Source organism: Amblyraja radiata, chromosome 16 (assembly GCF_010909765.2).
Source record: "Amblyraja radiata isolate CabotCenter1 chromosome 16, sAmbRad1.1.pri, whole genome shotgun sequence".
Taxonomy (NCBI): Eukaryota; Metazoa; Chordata; class Chondrichthyes; order Rajiformes; family Rajidae; genus Amblyraja; species Amblyraja radiata.
Genome location: NC_045971.1, coordinates 44849204 through 44871288, shown reverse-complemented (window position 1 = coordinate 44871288; position 22085 = coordinate 44849204). Strand labels below are relative to the sequence as shown.

Sequence of the window (22085 nt, the reverse complement as noted above, 5' to 3'; positions counted from 1 at the left end):
TGCTCCCAAATTACTCTCCCCACGTTCTGCCTAACAATGTTGTTATTTTCCATTCTCCGACCTCAAATAAATCGACAAAACAATCGGTCCGTAAAATAATTTTATCATCATAAGTATAATATCTATCAATATAATCTATTAAATCTGTATTAAATTAAAATTCTAACTACTAAATTAATACATTTTATTCTTCCTCTTCCCCCCTTCTCTCGAGGTCGGCGGAATCCACGGCCACCTCGTGGTAGTCCTTCTCCAGCGACGCCATGTCCTCCCGCGCGTCCTGGAACTCTCCTTCCTCCAGCCCCTCTCCCACGTACCAGTGGACAAAGGCCCGCTTGGCGTACATCTTGTCGAACTTGAGGTTGAGGCGGGTCCAGGCCATGGAGATGGCGGTGGTGTTGCTCAGCATGCAGAGGGCACGTTGCACCTTGGCCAGGTCGCCCCCCGGCACCACCGTCGGGGGCTGGTAGTTGATGCCCACCTGCGGCCGGTAAAAAAATCTTTAAATTAATTCTACTTGCACAAATATGCTTGCATTATCGGTTTAATACTGCGCCCTTAAATTGCACAAATTATCATTGATTGATAGCTTAGCGATTCCGTTAAATACATCTCTGGATGTAATTATTCTCCGGATTGCAAGCTCCGATACATGTGTGTTCGAGCCATGAAGGTATGATGCTGTGCAGCTGGGAAGCGTGCTATTCCAACCACCTTGTCCATGCCCCACAGTTGGCATATTGAGCTCGCTCATTTGCATGCGACTGCCCTTTATCCTTCTAAACCCTTCCTGTGCATCCTATGTTTTGGGAATTTCTATCTATGTTTTAAATGTGGCAAACGTAAGGGTTTCTAGCTTTACCTGACAACTGGTTCCAGATGCGGACTACCCTCTAAACAGATTAATTGGTCGGGAGGTCCTTCTTAAATATCTCATCTCTCGCCTCACGTAGAGGACATCCAGTTTTGAGATGTTAAGATGAGAGATCATGTCCCTCGTGATCTTGCACACCAGGATATGTCCTGCCCCTCAGATTTCTACGCCCCAAATAAAAAAAGCCCCAGCCTATCTAACCTCTCCCATAAACACAAGGCCGCAAGGCCAAGGACTGTCCGGGTGACACCCTCCTGCACCCTTTACAAAATATTCACACCCTTGAAGAAGGGGTGTGTGTGTGTCCATCGGGTGCTGATATGATTTATTTGCAGATTACAAATGGTGCCAAGGATGTATTCTGAGTCGTTGCATGTATGTTGTTATTCCAGCAGATGAATTAGACTGCATGTGTGTGCATGGAAACGCGAGCGGTGGTCACACTCACCTTGAACCCGGTCGGGCACCAGTCCACGAACTGGATGGAGCGCTTTGTCTTGATGGTGGCGATGGAGGCGTTGACGTCCTTGGGCACCACGTCCCCGCGGTACAGCATACAGCACGCCATGTACTTCCCCTGGCGAGGGTCGCACTTCACCAACTGGTTGGCCGGCTCGAAGCAGGCGTTGGTCAATTGGGAGACGGACAGTTCCTCGTGGTAAGCCTTCTCTGCAGAAATAATGGGAGCGTAGGTGATGAGCGGGAAGTGGATGCGCGGGTAGGGAACCAGGTTGGTTTGAAACTCAGTCAGGTCCACGTTGAGAGCGCCGTCGAAGCGCAGCGAGGCGGTGATAGACGACACTAACTGTGCCATCAGGCGATTGAGGTTGGTGTAGGTGGGGCGCTCGATGTCCAGGTTCCGCCGACACACGTCGTAAATGGCCTCGTTGTCCATCATGAAGGCGCAGTCGGAGTGCTCCAGGGTGCAGTGGGTGACCAGCACCGCGTTGTAGGGCTCGACCACTGCGGTGGAGATCTGCGGCGCCGGGTAGACGGAAAACTCCAGCTTGGATTTCTTGCCGTAGTCGACGGAGAGTCTCTCCATGAGGAGGGAGGTGAAGCCCGAGCCGGTGCCGCCCCCGAAACTGTGGAAGATGAGGAACCCCTGCAGTCCGGTGCAGAGATCGGCCTGAGGGTGGAGATGGGACAAAAGCTCAATTCTGTGCCAACGTTTAAAGGGAAGGAGCGACACGAGAGGGTCATGGTGCTCTCTACAGCCGGCGCAGAGCGAGATGGTTCGGTGAGTATCTCAGTGATAAATAGAGCGGTGACAATGAGTATTTGGGAACATCGTGGCCGCAGCACTCGCGAATGGGCCGGTGCAACCGGATACATTGGCGCTGTAAGCACGCGGAGCGGCAGTCGGTAATTTGCAGTCGCTGAGCAACCTACCAGCTTCCGGATTCGATCCAGGACCAGGTCCACGATCTCCTTGCCGATGGAGCAGTGACCCCGGGCGTAGTTATTGGCCGCGTCCTCCTTGCCGGTGATGAGCTGCTCGGGGTGGAAGAGCTGGCGGTAGGTGCCGGTCCGCACCTCATCTGTAGGGCGGTATAGAGAGAGAATTAACCATTGCCACACACTGCCCCATCCCCGGAAGGGAATGACTTAAGAGAACGGCCAACATTCTCTGCACCTCCCAACTTACCGATCACCGTGGGCTCCAGGTCGATGAACACGGCCCTTGGTACGTGCTTGCCCGCACCCGTCTCGCTGAAGAAGGTGTTGAACGAATCGTCGCCGCCTCCGATGGTCGAGTCGCTGGGCATCTGTCCATCCGGTTGGATCCCGTGCTCCAGGCAATACAACTCCCAGCAAGCGTTGCCAACCTGGACGCCAGCCTGGCCGATGTGGATTGAAAGACACTCGCGCTGTTGGCGAGGGGAAACAGGCGGTGAGATGTTAGGGCGAGATGTGAACGTTGGTAATTTCTCGTTTACTGCTGCGGGCCGCGTGATTTCCATAATTCCTATTGATCACCACTTGGACTTATTCATAGCCAGTTTGGCCCTGATCGCTCACCGTCCCCCGCCCAATATGACCACCTTCTCAGTTCCACCCAACATTGTAATTCGCAGACTCTCCACGCTGCCTTCGCCGAATGTAACCCGCAAATTCCTCGAAATTGCATTCCTCGTTTCCCTGCCCAATATTACCCTGCGCCCTCCCTCCCCCCGTCGCCGTCTCATTCCCGCTCTCAGTTCCCAGTTACCCACTACGTTCCCATTCCCCGGGTGCGCTCTCCCCTTCCCGTGTCCGGTGTCTGTAGACAATCGCTTCCCTCCCCCGTGGATCCCTCGCCCGGGGGGAACACGCGCGTCCCGCGGACATTCTCCCGCGCGCTGACCATGTTGCTCCGCTCGCGTGGTTCTCGAGACTGTGACGCAATGCGGCGCCGCTCCGGTATTTATACGGCCCCCGGGGATAGAACGGTGGCGTTGGCCAAACGCGCGCCGATTGGGCAATGAGAACAATGACCTTGGTTGCCACAGGAAACAAACATAGAAGGTTCCAAGGCGCTCGTTGATGAATAATCCACAGTGTGTGACGTAGAACAATGGACCTTCAGTGACGCAATCCATTGTCTGCCTTCACCTCCCAGATTCCAATCTATCAATTACAGCTGGAAATTAAGGTATCTGACCACATGCCTCCAAATGATACCTAGCGCCAACTATTTGACTTCCTAGCCCCATGCAATAACCATATAACCATATAACAATGACAGCACGGAAACAGGCCATCTCGACCCTTCTAGTCCGTGCTGAACACGTATTCTCCCCTAGTCCCATACACCTGCGTTCAGACCATAACCCTCCATTCCTTTCCCGTCCATATAACTATCCAATTTCACTGGTCGTATTAATTTAGCTACTTTACCAGTGGAAACATTGCTGCAGATCACAGCGAATGTGATGTTAATCCCACGCATACAAGAGATAACCATCAATTTCGCTCCATTAATCACTACATAATCCGGGATCCCCGGTCTATCATCGCATTGTCTAAGATCAATGGTTATTGATTGATTACCATCACGTGTGCTGCGAAACAAAATGTTAGGCGCACTATACAGGCAGATCACATCACTCCTCAGTATATCTGGTAGCGCAACACGATACAAATGAGCAACGTGCAGAGTGTAGTGTCACATCTAGAGAATAAAAATAGCATTTTTAATTTCAAGCATGAGGACCATAGGAAGGTAGCACACGAGAGGTCAGCTGGGAACAAGCTGTCCCTGAATCAGGTGATACGTTCTTTCATGCTTTGGTACACGCTTCCAACAGAAGTGGAGAGAAGAGTGAATGACCGGGCCTTAAGGGAGAGAGGGGTTAGGGGTGGGAGTGGCCCTTGATTGTGACGATGGCATGCAATTAGGTTCCAATTGATAAATCTCTGATTAATAAAGTTGCCATTGAACATCTTGATTGATTGAAAGATGTTCTCTACAAATATGATGACGGATGAATCACAAGCATATCACATTGATGGCTTTATAGAAACATAGAGTGTAGAAACAGGCCCTTCGGCTCAACTTCCCACGCCGGCCAGCATGTCCCAGCTACACTGGTCCCATCTGCCTGCCTTTGGACCCGTTCCTCTCATTATTTTTAACACCTCTATACAATCACCGCTCATCCTCGTGCGCTAAGGAATAGCGACCCAGCCAACTCAACCTCTCCCATAAGCTCAGACCCCCTAGCCTGGCAGCATCCGCGTAAATCTTCACTCATTGCCTGCCGGAGTCTAGGGGTCGGTGCTGTGGCCGCTGCTCTTCACGTTGTATATCAATGATTTGGACGAGGGAATTGAATGCTTGGTGCGAAGTTTGGTGATGCTGCGAAGGTCGGTGGAGGGGGCAGATAGTGTAGAGAAAGCAGCGACTCTGCCGAAGGATTTGGGCATGTTTGGAAAGTCGGCAAATACATGGCAGATGGAATATGGCGCAGCAAAATGCGGAGACCGGCATTTTGATAGTAGGAATCAATCGAAGATTATTTTCTAAATGAGGAGAGAATTCTGAAATCTGAGGTGCAAAGGGACTCGGGAATGCAGATACAGGATTCCTAACATATATTTTGCAATTCAAATTGATAGTAAGGCAGTAAAATGCAATGCAAGCAATTATTTGGGGAAGACAAGAAATGTCCCATGGCCATTTCCTCCTCATCCAATCCATAACTTCCCTTCCTTGCGCGTAAATGGTCCTCCCCGTATAATCCATATATAGTTGAAACCCATGGGATTTTTCATATTCCCAGTGGTCAAGGACATTTAACCTTCCCGATTCCCTACCTAAGTGTCTTGTTCTTTTTTTGTAAATTCCATCGGGTCCCTGTCCCATCTCAACTTCCTAAAACTTACTTGTATTTCCTTTTGTGTAGGAATGAACTACAGATGCTGGTGTACCGTCGAAGATAGACACAAAATGCTGGAATAGCAGCGGTCAGGAAGCATCTCTGGAGAAAAGGAATAGGTGACGTTTGCGGTCGAGACCCAAATTCAGACTCATCAGTTTCCTTCAAGGGTATTTCGTTTTTCAGAGATGCAGCGCGAAAAGAGTCCAGTCGGCTGGCCGAGCGTGCGGCGACCAGCAATTCCCCTACCTCAAAGTTATCCTACACACTAGGGACAATGTACAGACGCCAAATTAACCTGCTAACCTGTAAGACTTTGGAGTGTGTGTGGAAACCGGAGCACGCTGGGAAAACCGCCGCGGTGACAGGGAGAACATACAAACTCCGTGCAGATAAGCACCAGTAGTAGAATCGAACCCGTGTCTCTGGCGCTGTAAAGCACCAGCTGTAACGGGAATGCTGATACAGGATTCAGAAAAATGTAATTTGCAAGTCGAATTGATAGTAAGGCAGGAAATTGCAATTCAAGCATTTATTTGGGTAGGACAAGAATATTTTTTTAAAAACGGATGTAATATTGAGGGTTGAAAAGGCACTGGTGAGCGCATTTGGGGTATTGTGACCAATTTGGGACCCCATATCTAAGGACTGATGTGTTGGCGTTGGAAAGGGTATGGAGGATGATTATGAGAATGATCACAGCACCGATTTGGGTTCACGTATGATAAACGTTTGACGACATTGTGCCTGTACTCGCTGGAGTGCAGAAGGAAGACGGGAGAACCTGACTGAAACAAATGGGTTGCAGAGGCTATCGCGTGAAGGCAGGGGAATGGGGCTGATAGGGGAAGAAAGATCACCCACGATTAAATGGCGGAGTAAGCTAGAGTCATAGAGTGATACAGTGTGGAAACAGGCCCTTCGGCCCAACTTGCACTCACCGGCCAACATGTCCCAGTTACCCCAGTCCCACCTGCGTGCACTTGGTCCATATCACTCCAAACCTGTCCTATCCATGTGTAACTGTTTCTTGAACGTTGGGACAGTACCAGCATCAACTAGCTCCTCGGGCAGCTTGTACCGTACACCCACCAGCCTTTGTGTGAAAAGGTTCGCCTTCAGATTGCTTTTGAATATTTTCCCCTACACCTTGTACTTATGTCCTCTGGTCCTCGATTCCCCTACTTTGGGCAAGAGACGGTAAGAAATGTGGGAGAACTGGGAAGGACCCATTATCTGTTATTTGCACTTGATCAGTTCATTTATTCATGTGTGTATATATTTATATAATGGTATATGGACACACTGATCTGTTTTGTAGTAAATGCCTACTATGTTCTGTGTGCTGAAGCAAAGCAAGAATTTCATTGTCCTATCAGGGACACATGGCAATAAACTCACTTGAACTTGAACTTGAAGGGGGAGGGGAGCGAGAGAGAGGGAAAGCAAGGGTTATTTGAAGTTAGAGAAGTCAATGTTCATAGCGCATGGGGTGTGAACTACCGAAGCAAAGTATGAGGTGCTGTTTCTCCAATTTGCGTTGTGCCTCACTCTGACAATGGAGGAGGGCCAGGACAGAAAGGTCAGATTGGGAATGTGAGGGGGTGTTAAAGTGCTGAGCAACCGGGAGATCAGGTAAGTTTCGGCGGGCTGAAATGGGAGATCGACTGTCGGAACCTATAGGCCGGGTTGGGTCCGGACTGGGAATTCTGGAATCAGAGCTGGAATCCGCGAAGTAAAACAAGAGGCGCACGTAAGACCCGAGAAAGTAAAGGGGGGTGTGGTAACGTGATTTGATAGTTTATTGTGGAACGCCGAGGTTGAAGAGAGACTTGATGGAGGTATAAACATTATGAGAGTTATGCCCCTGTCCCACTTAGGAAACCAGAATGAAACCTCTGGAGACTTTGCGCCCCACCCAAGGTTTCCGTGCGGTTCCCGGAGGTTTTTGTCAGTCTCCCTACCTGCTTCCACTACCTGCAACCTCCGGCAACCACCTGCTTCCACTACCTGCAACCTCCGGGAACCGCACGGAAACCTTGGGTGGGGCGCAAAGCCTCCAGAGGTTTCCGTTCGGGTTTCCTAAGTGGGACAGGGGCATAATAAGAGATAGGGTAGAGAGACAGAGCAGGTTTCCCATGGTGGAAATGTGTAACCCCACAGGGGTAGCTATGAAATGAACGGAGGACATTTTAACGAAGTTGTGCGGCGTAGTTTCTACGACGCGTCTATTGGAAAGGCTTTTCAATAGACGCGTCGAAGTGCCGTGAATAGAGGGATATGGATCATGTACTGGCAGATGAAATAAGTCTAACTTGGCAGCATGTTCGGCGCAAATCCTGTGGGCCGCTGGATCCGTTCCTGAGCTGTACTGTGGTATGTTCTGTGGTCTATGAACACTGGAGTATCTCCCATTGTCGGCGCCCGGTCAGCCCGCTCCATCAGCACAAGGAGTTTCAATGACTGGAACGTTGTGGTCCTTGGACCCCCGTGCTCTTTCAAGAAACAGATTGCTTTCCCCAATAGCCAATCCCCATCTTTACAATCATACCCATCCCGAGATACATCAGTGTGACGATTTGTGAGAGGCGATGATTTACGATGCCAGGACTCGTAGGATTGAGATTTAACAAGTTTGGAGTAAAGACAGCTGAGTAATGTTCCTGTGGAGGTATATGAACCCATGAGCGGCATAGATAGAGTTAATGCACAGAAACCTTCAGCACCAAAGATGAATCAAAAACTAGAGGGCATAGGATCTAGATGAGAGGGGAAAGAGTTATAGGAAACTGAGGGGACATATATCTCGCAGGCGGTGGTGGGTACATGGAACGAGGTTCCAGGTGATCTAGTAGAGGCAGGTGCAGTAACATTTAAAGGATATGTATGCAGTTTCGTGTCGAAGAATTGGAAAGAATTATATTCGCCAAACGTGGGCAAATTGGATAATCAGAGATGAGGCGGCATGGTGGGCATGGACAAGTTGGGCCGAAGGGTCTGCTTCCACGGTATGAAACTATAGACATTAAGCAATTGGGCCTTTGCGAAGGACGCAATAGCAAACTATGTCTTAAATATATTTAATTTCATAAATTAGATCTACACCAGTATTAAAAATAACTAATCTTTCCAGATATACAACAAAATTCACTCTTCCTCTTCCGCCTTCTTGTCCAGATCCGCCGAATCGATGCCCACTTCCTCGTAGTCCTTCTCCAGCGACGCCATGTCTTCCCGCGCGTCCTGGAACTCTCCTTCCTCCAGACCCTCTCCCACGTACCAGTGGACAAAGGCCCGCTTGGCGTACATCTTGTCGAACTTGAGGTTCATGCGGGTCCAGGCCATGGAGATGGCGGTGGTGTTGCTCAGCATGCAGACGGCTCTTTGTACCTTGGCCAGGTCGCCCCCCGGCACCACCGTCGGGGGCTGGTAGTTGATGCCCACCTGCGGGGGAGAGAAAGAAGAGACTCATAGAAAGTTTCAATAGTATCCATTGCGAGCTAAATGTTAAGAAACCCGGGCCACCGTTCAGGAAGGTTCTCGTCTGTTCTGGGTGTGGTAGATATCACAATACAGTGTGGAACTGCGGGTTGGATCGAGCTTATGTTGCGTGGATTGGTCTACAATCTACACCTACCTTGAACCCCGTAGGGCACCAGTCCACGAACTGGATGGAGCGCTTGGTCTTGATGGTGGCGATGGAGGCGTTGACGTCCTTGGGCACCACGTCCCCGCGGTACATCATGCAGCACGCCATGTATTTGCCCTGGCGGGGGTCGCACTTGAGCATCTGGTTGGCCGGCTCGAAACAGGCGTTGGTGATCTCCGACACGGACAGTTGCTCGTGGTAAGCCTTCTCGGCCGAGATCAGGGGCGCGTAGGTCACCAGCGGGAAGTGAATGCGCGGGTAGGGGACCAGGTTGGTCTGGAGCTCGAGCAGGTCCACATTGAGGGCGCCGTCGAAGCGCAGCGAGGCGGTGATGGACGACACTACCTGCGCCAGCAGGCGGTTGAGGTTGGTGTAGGTGGGGCGCTCGATGTCCAGGTTCCGCCGGCAGATGTCGTAAATAGCCTCGTTGTCCAGCATGAAGGAGCAGTCGGAGTGCTCCAGGGTGCAGTGGGTGACCAGCACCGCGTTGTAGGGCTCGACCACGGCGGTGGAGATCTGCGGCGCCGGGTAGACGGAAAACTCCAGCTTGGATTTCTTGCCGTAGTCGACGGACAGTCTCTCCATGAGGAGGGAGGTGAAGCCCGAGCCGGTGCCGCCACCGAAACTATGGAAGATGAGGAACCCCTGCAGACCGGTGCACTGATCGGCCTGTGGGCAGATAAAACGGTGAGAAGTGAGAAGGAGAAAGGTGGGGTGAGTTTGAGTTTTGCAAGATTAAACTGACCCTCTGGAGAGGTGTCTAACCTCTGTGGTCGCACCCTAACAACTGTAATTTGTGTGTAACATCTGGAGTTGGAAAGTTGCTAGAGAGTATTCTGAGGGATAGGTCATTCACAAAGTGCGGAATCCAACTGGCGAACCAGGAGCGCCAGAACGTTGAACACCGGGCGCTGGTTCAGACTTGGATTCGCATCCACAACCTACCAGCTTCCGTATGCGATCCAGGACCAGGTCGACGATCTCCTTGCCGATGGAGCAGTGGCCCCGGGCGTAGTTGTTGGCCGCGTCCTCCTTGCCGGTGATGAGCTGCTCGGGATGGAAGAGTTGCCGGTATGTACCGGTCCGCACTTCATCTACAATGGAGCAAACAGAAAACGGAGAATGAACCAGTTCATTAAGAAACTGGTTCATTAAGAATCACATGTCCCTCGGAAAACGCCGTGGGGAAGGTTTCAGACAAGGCTCAACATGTCAGGACTCTCCCCGGTTTAATCTTACCGATCACCGTGGGCTCCAGGTCAATGAACACGGCCCGGGGGACGTGCTTACCCGCCCCCGTCTCGCTGAAGAAGGTGTTGAATGAATCGTCGCCGCCCCCGATGGTCTTGTCGCTGGGCATCTGTCCATCCGGCTGGATCCCGTGCTCCAGGCAATAGAGCTCCCAGCAGGCGTTCCCGACCTGAACTCCGGCCTGGCCGATGTGGATGGAGATACATTCACGCTGGAGAGAGAGAGAGAAAGAGGGAGTGGGTCGGTGGAGGAAACGCGGAAGAGATGATTGTGTTATTCCCACGAATATCGGTTCCGAGTGCTAACATTCCCCCCACGCCACACCACGGTGTGCGACCGGATCGACGCGTTTACCCAGCGTGGTCACCGCGGAATCACTCTCCACCCATGGGCCTTCGTTCCCGGTTCTCTGGAGTTATCCTGGCTCTCCCCGTCACCAATTTCACACGACGCCCCGCCGCCCAGCCCCGGGATCACCCACCATGATGTTCCTTCCAGTCTCTCAGCTCCAGACAATGTGTCGCATTCGCCGAACGCGTCCCTTTTATACCCCGCCCCAATAGAACGTTCATACACCCGGGCCGCGCTGTGATTGGCCACCAGCGACCCGTGGAACGCGGACACAAAGGTAAAGAGAACGCCGATTGGTTCTCAGCGTGAGTGACGCAACAGAGGCGACCTGTTCTTCGAACGGCGCAAAGAACCGTCGGCATCTTGGCGTCACAACCGAGGATCACTGGACGTTTCAATAGTCGCGTCAACCCCCTGTCCCACTTAGGAAACCCGAACGGAAACCTCTGGAGACTTTGCGCCCCACCCAAGGTTTCCGTGCGGTTCCCGGAGGTTTTGGCCAGTCTCCCTACTAGAATTTGGAAGATTAAGGGGGGATCTTAGAGAAACTAATAGAACTTATAGAAAGACATTCTTGCCCTAGAGGGAGTACAGAGAAGGTTCACCAGACTGATTCCTGGGATGCCAGGTCTTTCAGGTGAAGAAAGACTGGATAGACTCGGCTTGTACTCGCTAGAATTTAGAAGATTGAGTGGGGATCTTATAGAAACTTACAAAATTCTTAGGTGCGTTGGACAGGCTAGATGCAGGAAGATTGTTCCCGATGTTGGGGAAGTCCAGAACAAGGGGTCACAGTTTAAGGATAAGGGGGAAATCTTTTAGGACCGAGATGAGAAAAACATTTTTCACACAGAGAGTGGTGAATCCCTGGAATTCTCTGCCACAGAAGGTATTTGAGGCCAGTTCATTGGCTATATTTAAGAGGGAGTTAGATGTGGCCCTTGTGGCTAAATGTATCAGGGGGTATGGAAAGAAGGCAAGTACAGGATACTGAGTTGGATGATCAGCCATGATCATATTGAATGGCAGTGCAGGCTCGAAAGGCCGAATGGTCTACTCCTGAACCTATTGTCTATGTTTCTATGTTACCTGCTTCCACTACCTGCAACCTCCGGCAACCACCTGCAACCTCCGGGAACAGCACAAAAACCTTGGGTGGGGCGCAAAGTCTCCAGAGGTTTCCGTTCAGGTTTCCTTCGTGGGACAGGGGCATAACCCTCTCCTTGACCCCCCCCCCCCCCCTCACTCCCACTGTTACCTCAATTCCTCACTCCTCTCTAGTCCTCCATGCACTCACCCCCTTCCACCAGTTCCTCCCCTCACTCCTCCCTCCTCCTGTTCCTTCACTCTCCTCGTCCCTCCCTCCCTCCCTCCGTGCCTGCACCCCAAGCCTGGTCACTCCCTCTTCCTCTACCCCACTGTGTTCCCTCATCCCCCTGCTCTTCTCTAGCCCAGCTCCTGTTGAGTAAGTCACACGTACTCAGGGACTGGTACAACAGTATTTGCTGAGTAACACATACAATACTCAGCAGCATATCAATTCTACCGTGCTGCATCACCAACTAACAGCACATGTCGGCTTGTGATAATATGAATGGTGCAGTAATAGGCGGAGCTTATATTAATAATTCATTACATTGGTTAGTATGTAATGTAACCAATCTACATCTTTCCTTGTAAGAATAATAAGAATAAAAAGTGAAACACGACTACAATAAAGTGATATAGTAAGTAAGTAAGTAAGTTTTATTTATATAGCACGTTTAAATCAACTCGCTTTATAACCAAAGTGCTTTACATAGCAATGTTACAACATTTCGAGATTTTAAATATCAAGTCTGCAATTTATCCCATTAGATAAAGCGTTTAAATTATGTTTAATTTGACACCTAATTCACTTTCATATCTTCAGTATTGAAACAGTTATGGCCATTTTCATACTCGGAAATTAGCAACTTGTCCCCTATTGCTTTTCCATTGACTGTGATCAAGGACAGTCAAAAGCCCATAACTTTCTTAAAAATCTGAAGAATTTTCAGTTATTATAGATTGAAGCATTCTGAAACAAATATTAAACAATCTTACTTGGATGACCTGAAATTAAAGCATACAATTAGTTAGTTACCCAATTGTAGCTGATTACAAAATTCAATTACTCGATCTAAACATCTATCCATTTCTTAAGAAAAGATTAACATTTTTAAATAGCCTAAGTGTCCAAATAACATTCACACAATAATTCACAATATAACATGATTTTTAAATCTCATTGTCATGGATTTATATCCCAAATGGAAGGAATTTAGTGTTTAATTCCCGTAAATTAATGGCCATTTAAATCAAAGATTATAGAGGAGCTCCTCTATAATCTTTGATTTAAATCATCTTGCGAGTGGGTTTTTGAGGAAAGCGATCGATTGGAACGTTGCGCCTGCAGTGAATTTAAAGCCCATATCGGCAGAAAAATGCTGCCTGTTCGTATGGGTCCTAAATCACCGTTTCGCGACGTAAAATGTGGATTAAAGGCATCTTAAGAAGCACATATAATAAAATAAACGGCTTTCCTTTACCTGTCCCATACGTGATATCCGTCCCCGTTGTCGGCGTTGACGGCTTTAGAAGCTGATTTTTAAATTACTCCAGTGCTGAAATTGTCAGGCGATTTAAAATAAAATATTCACAGAATGGCGTCGGAACAATTCTTCAGCAAAAGCTTGCACTCCGAGAAAATATATCCAGGTCAGGTAGGAGATAACCCGCATTTTTACCCCGCCCCCCTCAAAGGCGCCAGTCGCGCACACGGCCAGTGGCAGAACTGCAGCGCCGCTGAAGGTACGTTTTGTAACATACCTACTTCACATAAAATAAATAATGAACGAAATAAAAGTTTCCGTACATCCATAGAAAAATTAAAAATCAGAAAAATGACACAACACATTATAGAATTCAACAAGAACGTCCCCCCAGAACAGAATCAAATTTTTCCACTGTGGGGAAAGGCAACAAAAAGTTAAGTCCTCTTCCTCTGTGAAACAACCGAGGTCGGGACCTATTTGTGGCCTCCGCAGCCAGTCCGATGTTTTCAGGCTCTCTTTGCCGGAAAGCTGGGACTCCGGCGTTGGGCAAATACTCAGCGGCTTGGAAATGTCTGAAGCGGCCGGTCCCTCCCCGGAGACTGCGGCATCCGTAGTCCTCAGGCCGCGTTGGCTGGAGCTCCGACTCTGGCGATCCAGGATCCCAGGCTCCGCGGTGTTCCAAATCCAGCGCCGCCCGCGGCTGAACGCTCCGCAGCCACAGCTCGTCGATGTTGGAGTCGGCGGTCACCGCACTCCGGAGCTTACCGAACGGCGACCCGGTAAGGTATCGCCCGCTCTGTGTTGGTATCCCAGCGCTGTGCCGCCGCCGAAGCTGCAGTCCCGGCCGGTCCCGACAGGAAACGCCGCTCCAGTTCCGAAGGTAGGCCGCGAGGAAGGGGCGAAGAAGCTGCTCGGATAGAAGCCGCCTCTCCGACCAGGTATGGACTAGGAAATAAAGTTTCCCCCTTCCCATTCCCCACCCACCACATAAAAGACCTCCAACTAACATTTGTTTTTTGTCAGGACTAATATATGACAGGATATATATGTATAAGCCCGCTACTAGGTGCTGACTGATTAATAATGTGACCGAAAATGCTAATAGCGCATACAAGGGAATTCAGGTGGTTCAAACAACGTCTTTGTATTTAAGGGTCGGCCTACAAACCCGTCCCGTGCGCGTACGGTACAGAGCCGCATCTCCTCCCTTCACTGGCGAGAATGTCGGGGTCCCGTGCGGCGGGAGCATTGGGGACCTGGGGGACAAACACAGCGAGGCAGGCGAGCGTGGCACCGAGTGTGGTGGTGAGGGAGCTGGAGACACAACCAGGGGTAGGTCTGCAGCTGCAGCTCGTGAGGGAAGAGAAAGTCCGTCAGTAGATGGGTAGATCGGTGGCGTAGCATCAGGATACGAGACCTCGCCATTGGGCCTGATTCCGCCAACGCTAAATGCCAGCAAACTGCGCAGGCCACTGCCATTGGGAAGTAAAATGGCGATGTGAAAATGACAGAACAAAGCAGATGCTCAAGAAATGCAATAACATTGACGATGTTAAAGGAAACAGGCCACTGTTCGCTGTGGGTGAGGTGAAATTGAGTTACAGACAACGAGACTCGACAAGATGACTGATTCTGGTATGACTTGGGTGGGGCAGGGATGGAGAGAGATGGGATGTTAGGGTTACTTGAAGTTAGATAAATCAATATTCATGCTGCTATCAATAAAAGGGACGGTAGACAAAAATGCTGGAGAAACTGAGCGGGTGAGGCAGCATCTATGGAGTGAAGGAAATAGGCAACGTATGAAGAAGGGAGTCTGAAGAAGGGTTTCAGCCCGAAACGTTGTCCTTAGATGCTGCCTCACCCGCTGAGTTTCTCCAGCATTTTTATCTACCTTCGATTTTCCAGTATCTGCAGTTCCTTCTTAAACATCAATAAAAGGGAGGTAGGTTGTTCCAGGGCCGGCCTTAGGAAGTGCGGGGTCCAATTGGGAACAATTTTGGTGAGCCCCAGGTTCCAAGCCAAGGTCTGTAGAATCATAGAAATATAAATAAAGTCTATTAATGAATTTATATCTCCATGGTAGAATGGAAAGTAATAAAAATGTGCGCTTAAAAAGTGCCTGCGAGTAAATGGACCAGACAGATCTAAGCTACATTTTAATATCAAATTGCACACATGTAAGCCTACAAGTAACAAACAAAATTGTAGATCACCTCTGAAAAGTACATAGTTACGATACCACTTGTTTTACTGACTGCGAAATGGAAAAAAACACATTTATTAACTAGATCCTGGAAAAACAATAACCATTGGTGAAAAACCAGTCCAGGCATTAAATTTTGGGCTTCAGCCCCATCCTACCCTTTGGGCTCCTACCCCATCCTAACTTAGTTGTGTTTGTGTGTTAGTTGTGTATGTGTTAGTTGTCTGTGCGTGATGTGTGTGGTTGGGAATGAGAGAAGGGAGGGAGAGAAGCAACGATCCTATAGCGGAGATCTTTGGAGAGAAGGGAGGAAGGAGAGAAGGGAGGGGGGAAGTAGAGAAAGAAGGGAGGGATGGAGGGAAGGAGAGGAAGAAGGAAGGGAGGGAGTGAAGGAGAGAAGGAAAAAGAGAGAGAGGAGGGAGGGAGGGAAGGAGAGAAGGGAGGGACGGAAGAAGGGAAGGGAGGGAGGGAAGGGAAGGACAGAAGGGAGGGAGGGAGAGGGCTGGTGGTGGGAGCGGATGCCGGGGTCCGGGCGGGCGGGTATGAGCTGAGGCCGAGGTTTGTAAACGTTGCTCCAAACCCCGGCCCGGTCCTCCCTGTATTTTTCACCGCGTCTCCCCGGGGAGAGAGAGGGGTGGAGCAGGAGCTGTGTGCGTGAAGCACGGCGACTGGAGGGGCTAGAGCGCTGCCCCTGGATCGTGAGGGAACGATCCACCTCCCCCTCTCACCCTCACCCCCTTCTCCATACACCCCTCACACCCCGCTCCCCGTCTACCTCTTTCTTTCCCCCTCCACTCACTCTCCACCTCACTCTCCTCCCCTCCACCCGGGGGGCGCGGGGCCCCATTAGGCGGGGGGTCCAATTGGGAGCAATTGGTCCAATTGGCTTAAGGCCGGCCCTGCGTTGTTGAATAGATAACTAAAACCAGAGAATTACATTTATCTTCTCAAAGTTTGACAAGTAGCCAAGTGTCCTGACCTGAAAGGTTGCCGATATTTTTTCTCCCAGCACTTTATGCCTATCTTTGGCAGACACAAGGAACTACAGATGCTGGTTCAGGCAGCATCTCTGGTCAATGTGGATAGGCAATGTTTCATGTTTATAGAAGGGTCGTGATCCAGAAAACGTCCGCTATACAAGTTCTCCACAGACAGACACAAAATGCTGGAGTAACTCATCGGGACAGGCAGCATCTCTGGTGATAAAGAACCTTCATCAGAATGAAGTTGACAAAAAGTGCTAGAGTAACTCAGCGGGTGAGGCAGCATCTATGAACAGAAGGAATAGGCGACGTTTTGGGTCGTGACCCTTCTTCAGACTGAGTCACAGGAGAGGGAGACACAGAGATAAGTGTAAGGTGTTACTCCAGCACTCTATTAGCTGAATGGTGTCAAGTTAGGAAAATGGGAAGTACAACAAGACCTGGGTGTTCTTGTACATCAGTCACTGAAAGTATGCAGTAGATACAGTGGGCAGTGAAGAGAGCTAATGGCTTCATAATGAGGGGAGTTTAGTTGAGGAGCGAAGAGCCCTTTCTACAGTTATACAGGGCCCTGGTGAGGCCATAACCTGGAGTATTGTGTGCAATTTTGGTTCCCGTGAGGGGATGTGACGCTCCCGTGAGGGCGGCCTGGCGAGGGGCTGAGACTCTCCCGTGAGGGGCTGTGGCGCTCCCGTCGGAGCGGCCCATCCCGAGGGTGGAATGGCGCTCCCGTCGGAGCGGCCCAGCTCGAGGGAGGAACGGCACTCACGTGAGGGCGATCCGGCTCGGGGCTGGAACGGTGCTCCGGTGGCTGGGACGGCGTTCTGGCGGCTATGACCTGAGTCCGGGGTTCAGCCGCGGGCCAGCGGCTGCGACCGCTGGACTGGAGGGCGGCAGCTTCGACCACCCCGGGCCGCGGTGTTTGAGCCGGCCCGTTTGCGGGGTTCGGTGAGCCGCGGGACTGTTTGTGCCATCGCCCGGTGGGGAATCGCCTCAGCGCAGAGGGAGAAGAGGAGGGAAGAGACTGCAGCCCTAAGATTTTTGCCTCCACCACAGTGAGGAGGTGTTTGGAGGATACACTGTGGTGGGTGTTAATTTGAGTTTAGTGTTGTTTATTATTGTATGATTGTATGTATGACTGCAGGCACGAAATTTCGTTCAGACCGTAAGGTCTGAATGACAATAAAGGAATTCAATTCAATTCAATTCAATTAAGGGAGGACATGCTTGATCTTGAGGAAAAACAGGTTCAGTTCACCAGGTTAATTCCCGGGATGGCGGGACTGACATGATGTAAGAATTGGTCGGCGGGGCTTGAATTCACTGGAATTTAGGATCAGAGGGGATCGTATAATCACATATAACACCATTAAGGGATTGGACAGGGTAGATGCAGGACACGTGTTCCCAATGTTTTGTTAATCAGAACCAGGTTCCTCAGTTTAAGAATAAGAGGTAGGTGATTTAGGACTGAGATGAGGAAAAATGTTTTTACCCAGAGAGTTGTGAACCTGTGGAATGTTCTGCCACAGAAAGCAGTAGAGGCCAATTCACAGGATGTTTTCAAGAGTTAGATTATGCTCTTGGGGCTAACGGAATCAAGGAATATGGGGAGAAAGCAGGAATGGGGTATTGATTTTGGATGATCAACCGTGATCATATTGAATGGCGGTGCTGGCTTGAAGGGCCGAATGGCCTCCTCCTGCACCTATTGTCTATGTTTCTATGTAGAAGCTTTTCACTCCACATCCCCGTCGATATCACTCCTGCGACTCTCAGTCTGAGGACGAGTCTCGACCTTGAAACGTCGCCCATTCCTTCTCTCCAGAGATGCTGCCCGTGTCACTGAGTTACTGCAGCATTTTGTAGTCTGGCCCAAAGATCTTATAGCGGAGCAAGATGGGTTACTCTCACGCAAACGGGTAGTACGCTCATGGACGGATTCATGGGTGATTATAGAACCCATTTTAGCAACCAGTCCCCGCAATCTTGTTCCGCCATCTTGCTTCCGGCCAAAGATCGGATCTTTGTTTCCGCAGCGGGAAGAGGGAGTGTGGGGCCCGGGGCAGCGGGGAGAGTGGGTGCGCGGCCCGGGGCAGCGGGGAAAGGGGGTGCGCGGCCCGGCGCAGCGGGGAGAGGGGCATAGGAACGGGGAGACATTGTAGTGTGGGGGCAGGCGAGGGAGTGCCGGGGAGGGGGGGAGAGTTGAGGAGTGGGATAAGGCCTAGTGTGTGTGAAGTTGCGGGGAGGTTTACTATGTTTCTTATTTAATGTCCCTTGTCTAGTCTGAAATAAAGTTCATAATTGGATCAGAAGAAATATAAGTGTGTGTGTTATGTGATTATATACATTTATATCGCATTCATGTATGTGTGTTTATAAACATTTTATTCTCGAACAAGAATTAACAGAATTATGAACTAACAGAATTATGAATCTAACCCTATATCACACACAAAAACTTCCCCCGCAATGTCAATTACCCTGCGAGTCGGGTCGGTTCCGGTTACTACAAAAGCAACTCAAACACTGCTTGTGAGCCATTTAAAAAGAAATGATTTAAAAAACATAAAAAAAGACAATTACCAGTCAAATTTTATTCTTGACAAGAAGTATGAACTGACAGAATTATGAATCTAACCCTATATCACACACACAAACTGTTGCCCCGCAACATTGATTACACTGCGAGTCGGGTCGGGTCAGGTAGGCTCCGGTTACTAAAATGGGCGGGGGGAAATGCCCAGGATCCCCTCCGTAGCTACTACACGTCAATCAATCAATCAATCAATCAACCTTTATTGTCATCTTGCAAGCAACAGTGTACAGTGCTAAATGAAAAGACGTTTCCCAGGGAATAGCGGAGCATCGCACATGAAATTTAAAAACATTTCACCCATAATAACACTAAAAACAATCCAGTCCCTGATGGAACAGTATAAATAGTTAAAAGCAGGTAAAACACAATGTTAAAATACAATAACCCAATCATAAAAATGTCCGGGGCAGCTGATTTGAGTGGCCAGTGCCAGATATTAAAGTGGCCAGTGTCAGTTATTAAAGTGTCCGTGCCAGCCGCAGAATCAAGTGACTGTGAGTAGAGTGACTGTGTAGCAGCCTCACAGCCTGTGGTCGGAAACTGTTTAGCAGTCTTGTGGTCTGTGCTTTGATGCTTCGATATCTCTTGCCTGATGGCAGGAGATCCAGGTGTATGTGGAGGGGGTGCAGTTTGTCCTTAGCAATTTCTGAGCTTTTTTCAGACAGCGGCTCTGGAACAGTTCTTGTACCGTTGTACTCTTGTACTCCAGCCCATTGTATTTCACAGGAGTAGCCCATCTTGCTCTAAGATCTTTGGTCTGCCCCCCCTTGAGGTTTTATCTCAGGTTTGCAGCATCTGCAGCTGCTCTTATTTTGCCCCCCCCCCCCCCCACGTGGTGTAGGAGCCGCGGGGTCAAGGGGCGACCACTGGTCCTCCGATGGTAGCGCCACCTGGCGGCGGGAGGCCGCAGTGCAGCGTGTCTGGTCCTCCGACTGTAGCGCCACCTGGCGGTGGCTCGGCCTATAGGATGCGGTCTCCTGCGGCGAGGACGCGGTTCTAATTGGTCGGACGCAAGGAGGGGGCGGGTCCTGGTCCTTTGAGTCTTAGAAAAGCGCTATAAAAATTAAATTTATTATTATTATATATGAATGCACAAATAATAAGAAATGAAGTGGACGAGCTTGTGGCTCGGTTAGAAATTGTCAAGTATAATGTTGTGGGAATTACAGAGCCATGGGTGCAAGAGGGCCAGGGCTGGGAACTGAATAGTCAAGGGCATACGTTCTATTGAAAAGACAGACAGGTGGGCAGAGGGGATGGGTAGCTCTGTTGGTAAGGAATGAAATTCAGTCCCTTGCGAGGGATGACATGGAATCGGGAGATGTGGAGTCAGTATGGATAAAAAGACTGATGGGAATTGTCTACAGGCTCCCAAACAGTAGCCTGGACAAAGGGTGCAAATTGAATCTAGCCACCAAACATAAACAGTTGTGTTCAAGAAGCAACTGCAGATGCTGGAAGATCGAAGGTACACAAGATTGCTGGAGAAACTCAGCGGGTGCAGCAGCATCTATGGAGCGAAGGAAATAGGCGACGTTTCGGGCCGAAACCCTTCTTCAGACTGATGAGGGGTGGGGGGGGGGGGGGAGAAGGAAGGAAAACGGGAGGAGGAGCCAGAGGGTGGGGGGGATGGGAGGAGACAGCTCGAGGGTTAAGGAAGGGGAGGAGACAGCAAGGGCTAGCAAAATTGGGAGAATTCAACGTTCATACCATCGTCCGCAAGCTACCCAGGCGGAATATGAGGTGCTGTTCCTCCAATTTCCGGTGTTGCTCACTCTGGCAATGGAGGAGACCCAGGACAGAGAGGTCGGATTAGGAATGGGAGGGGGAGTTGAAGTGCTGAGCCACCGGGAGTTCAGGTAGGTTATTGCGGACTGAGCGGAGCTGTTCGGCGAAACGATCGCCCAACCTCCGCTGTCTCCCCGATATAAATCAGCTGACATCTAGAGCAGCGGATGCAGTAGATGAGGTTGGAGGAGATACAGGTGAACCTTTGTCGCACCTGGAACGACTGCTTGGGTCCTTGAATGGAGTGGAGGGGGGAGGTGAAGGGACAGGTGTTGCATTTCTTGCGGTTGCAACGGAAAGTGCCCGGGGAGGGTGTGGTACGGGAGGGAAGGGAAGAATTGACAAGGGAGTTGCGGAGGGAGCGGTCTTTGCGGAAGGCAGACATATGGGGAGATGGGAAGATGTGGCGAGTGGTGGGGTCACGTTGGAGGTGGCGGAAATGGCGGAGGATTATGTGTTGTATTTGCCGGCTGGTGGGGTGAAAGGTGAGGACCAGGGGGACTCTGCCCTTGTTGCGAGTGCGGGGATGGGGAGAGAGAGCAGTGTTGCGGGGTATGGATGAGACCCTGGTGCGAGCCTCATCTATGGTGGCGGAGGCGAATCCCCGTTCCCTGAAGAACGAGGACATTTCCGATGCCCTGGTATGGAATGTCTCATCCTGGGAACAGATGTGGCGTAGGCGGAGGAATTGGGAGTAGGGGATGGAGTCCTTACAGGGGGCAGGGTGGGGAGACGTGTAGTCCAGATAGCCATGTGAGTCAGTTGGTTTGTAGTGTATGTCGGTCAGAAGTCTGTCCCCTGCGATGGAGATGGTGAGGTCAAGGAATGGTAGGGAAGTGTCGGAAATGGTCCAGGTGTATTGGAGTGCCGGATGGAAGTTGGTGGTGAAGTGGATGAAGTCAGTCAGTTGTGTGTAGGTGCAGGAGGTTGCCCCAAAGCAGTCGTCAATGTAACGGAGGTAGAGGTCGGGAATGGGGCCCTGGAACGTATTGGACAAGGATTGTTCAACGTACCCGACAAAGAGGCAGGCGTAGCTGGGGCCCATGCGTGTGCCCATAGCTACGCCTTGTGTTTGGAGGAAATGGGAGGAGTCAAACATAAAGTTGTTGAGGGTGAGGCCAACTCCGCTAGGCGGAGGAGAGTGTCAGTGGCTGGGTATAGGTTGCTCCTCTGGTCGAGGAAGAACCGGAGGGCTTTGAGGCCATCCTGGTGGGGGATGGAGGTGTAGAGTGAGTGGACATCCATGGTGAAGATGAGGGGGTGAGGGCCTAGAGAGTGTAATGCGTGGAGGCGGCAGAGTGTCTGAGGTGTCTAGAACATAGGTGGGAAGGGATTTGACCAAGGGGGATAGTATGGAGTCAAGGTATGTGGAGATTAGTTCGGTGGGGCACGAACAGGCTGGGTCTGCCGGGAGAGCCGGGTTTGTGGATTTTGGGGAGAAGGTAAA

The 22085-nt window shown here is 50.4% G+C and overlaps 2 protein-coding genes and 1 long non-coding RNA gene across 3 annotated transcripts; 1 reads left to right on the top strand and 2 right to left on the bottom strand.

The window, feature by feature from the left end:
- Positions 1-184: 184 nt before the first annotated feature.
- LOC116982195 (tubulin alpha chain-like) lies at positions 185-2762 on the bottom strand. The gene is made up of 4 exons (XM_033035496.1): positions 2523-2762; positions 2267-2415; positions 1323-2003; positions 185-481 (listed from the first exon to the last, which is right to left on the bottom strand). The coding sequence occupies exons 1-4, from the start codon at positions 2641-2643 to the stop codon at positions 185-187; spliced, it is 1248 nt and encodes a 415-aa protein (XP_032891387.1). The 5' UTR covers positions 2644-2762.
- A 5592-nt stretch (positions 2763-8354) lies between these two features.
- Positions 8355-10298, bottom strand: LOC116982193 (tubulin alpha chain-like). The gene is made up of 4 exons (XM_033035495.1): positions 10124-10298; positions 9830-9978; positions 8873-9553; positions 8355-8679 (listed from the first exon to the last, which is right to left on the bottom strand). Exons 1-4 carry the CDS (start codon positions 10242-10244, stop codon positions 8383-8385), a joined length of 1248 nt encoding a protein of 415 aa, XP_032891386.1. The 5' UTR covers positions 10245-10298; the 3' UTR covers positions 8355-8382.
- A 1530-nt stretch (positions 10299-11828) lies between these two features.
- On the top strand, positions 11829-20081 carry LOC116982194. Its single transcript, XR_004414390.1, has 3 exons — positions 11829-11840; positions 16614-16626; positions 19955-20081. It is a non-coding gene; the product is annotated as an uncharacterized LOC116982194 (long non-coding RNA).
- Positions 20082-22085: the final 2004 nt, after the last annotated feature.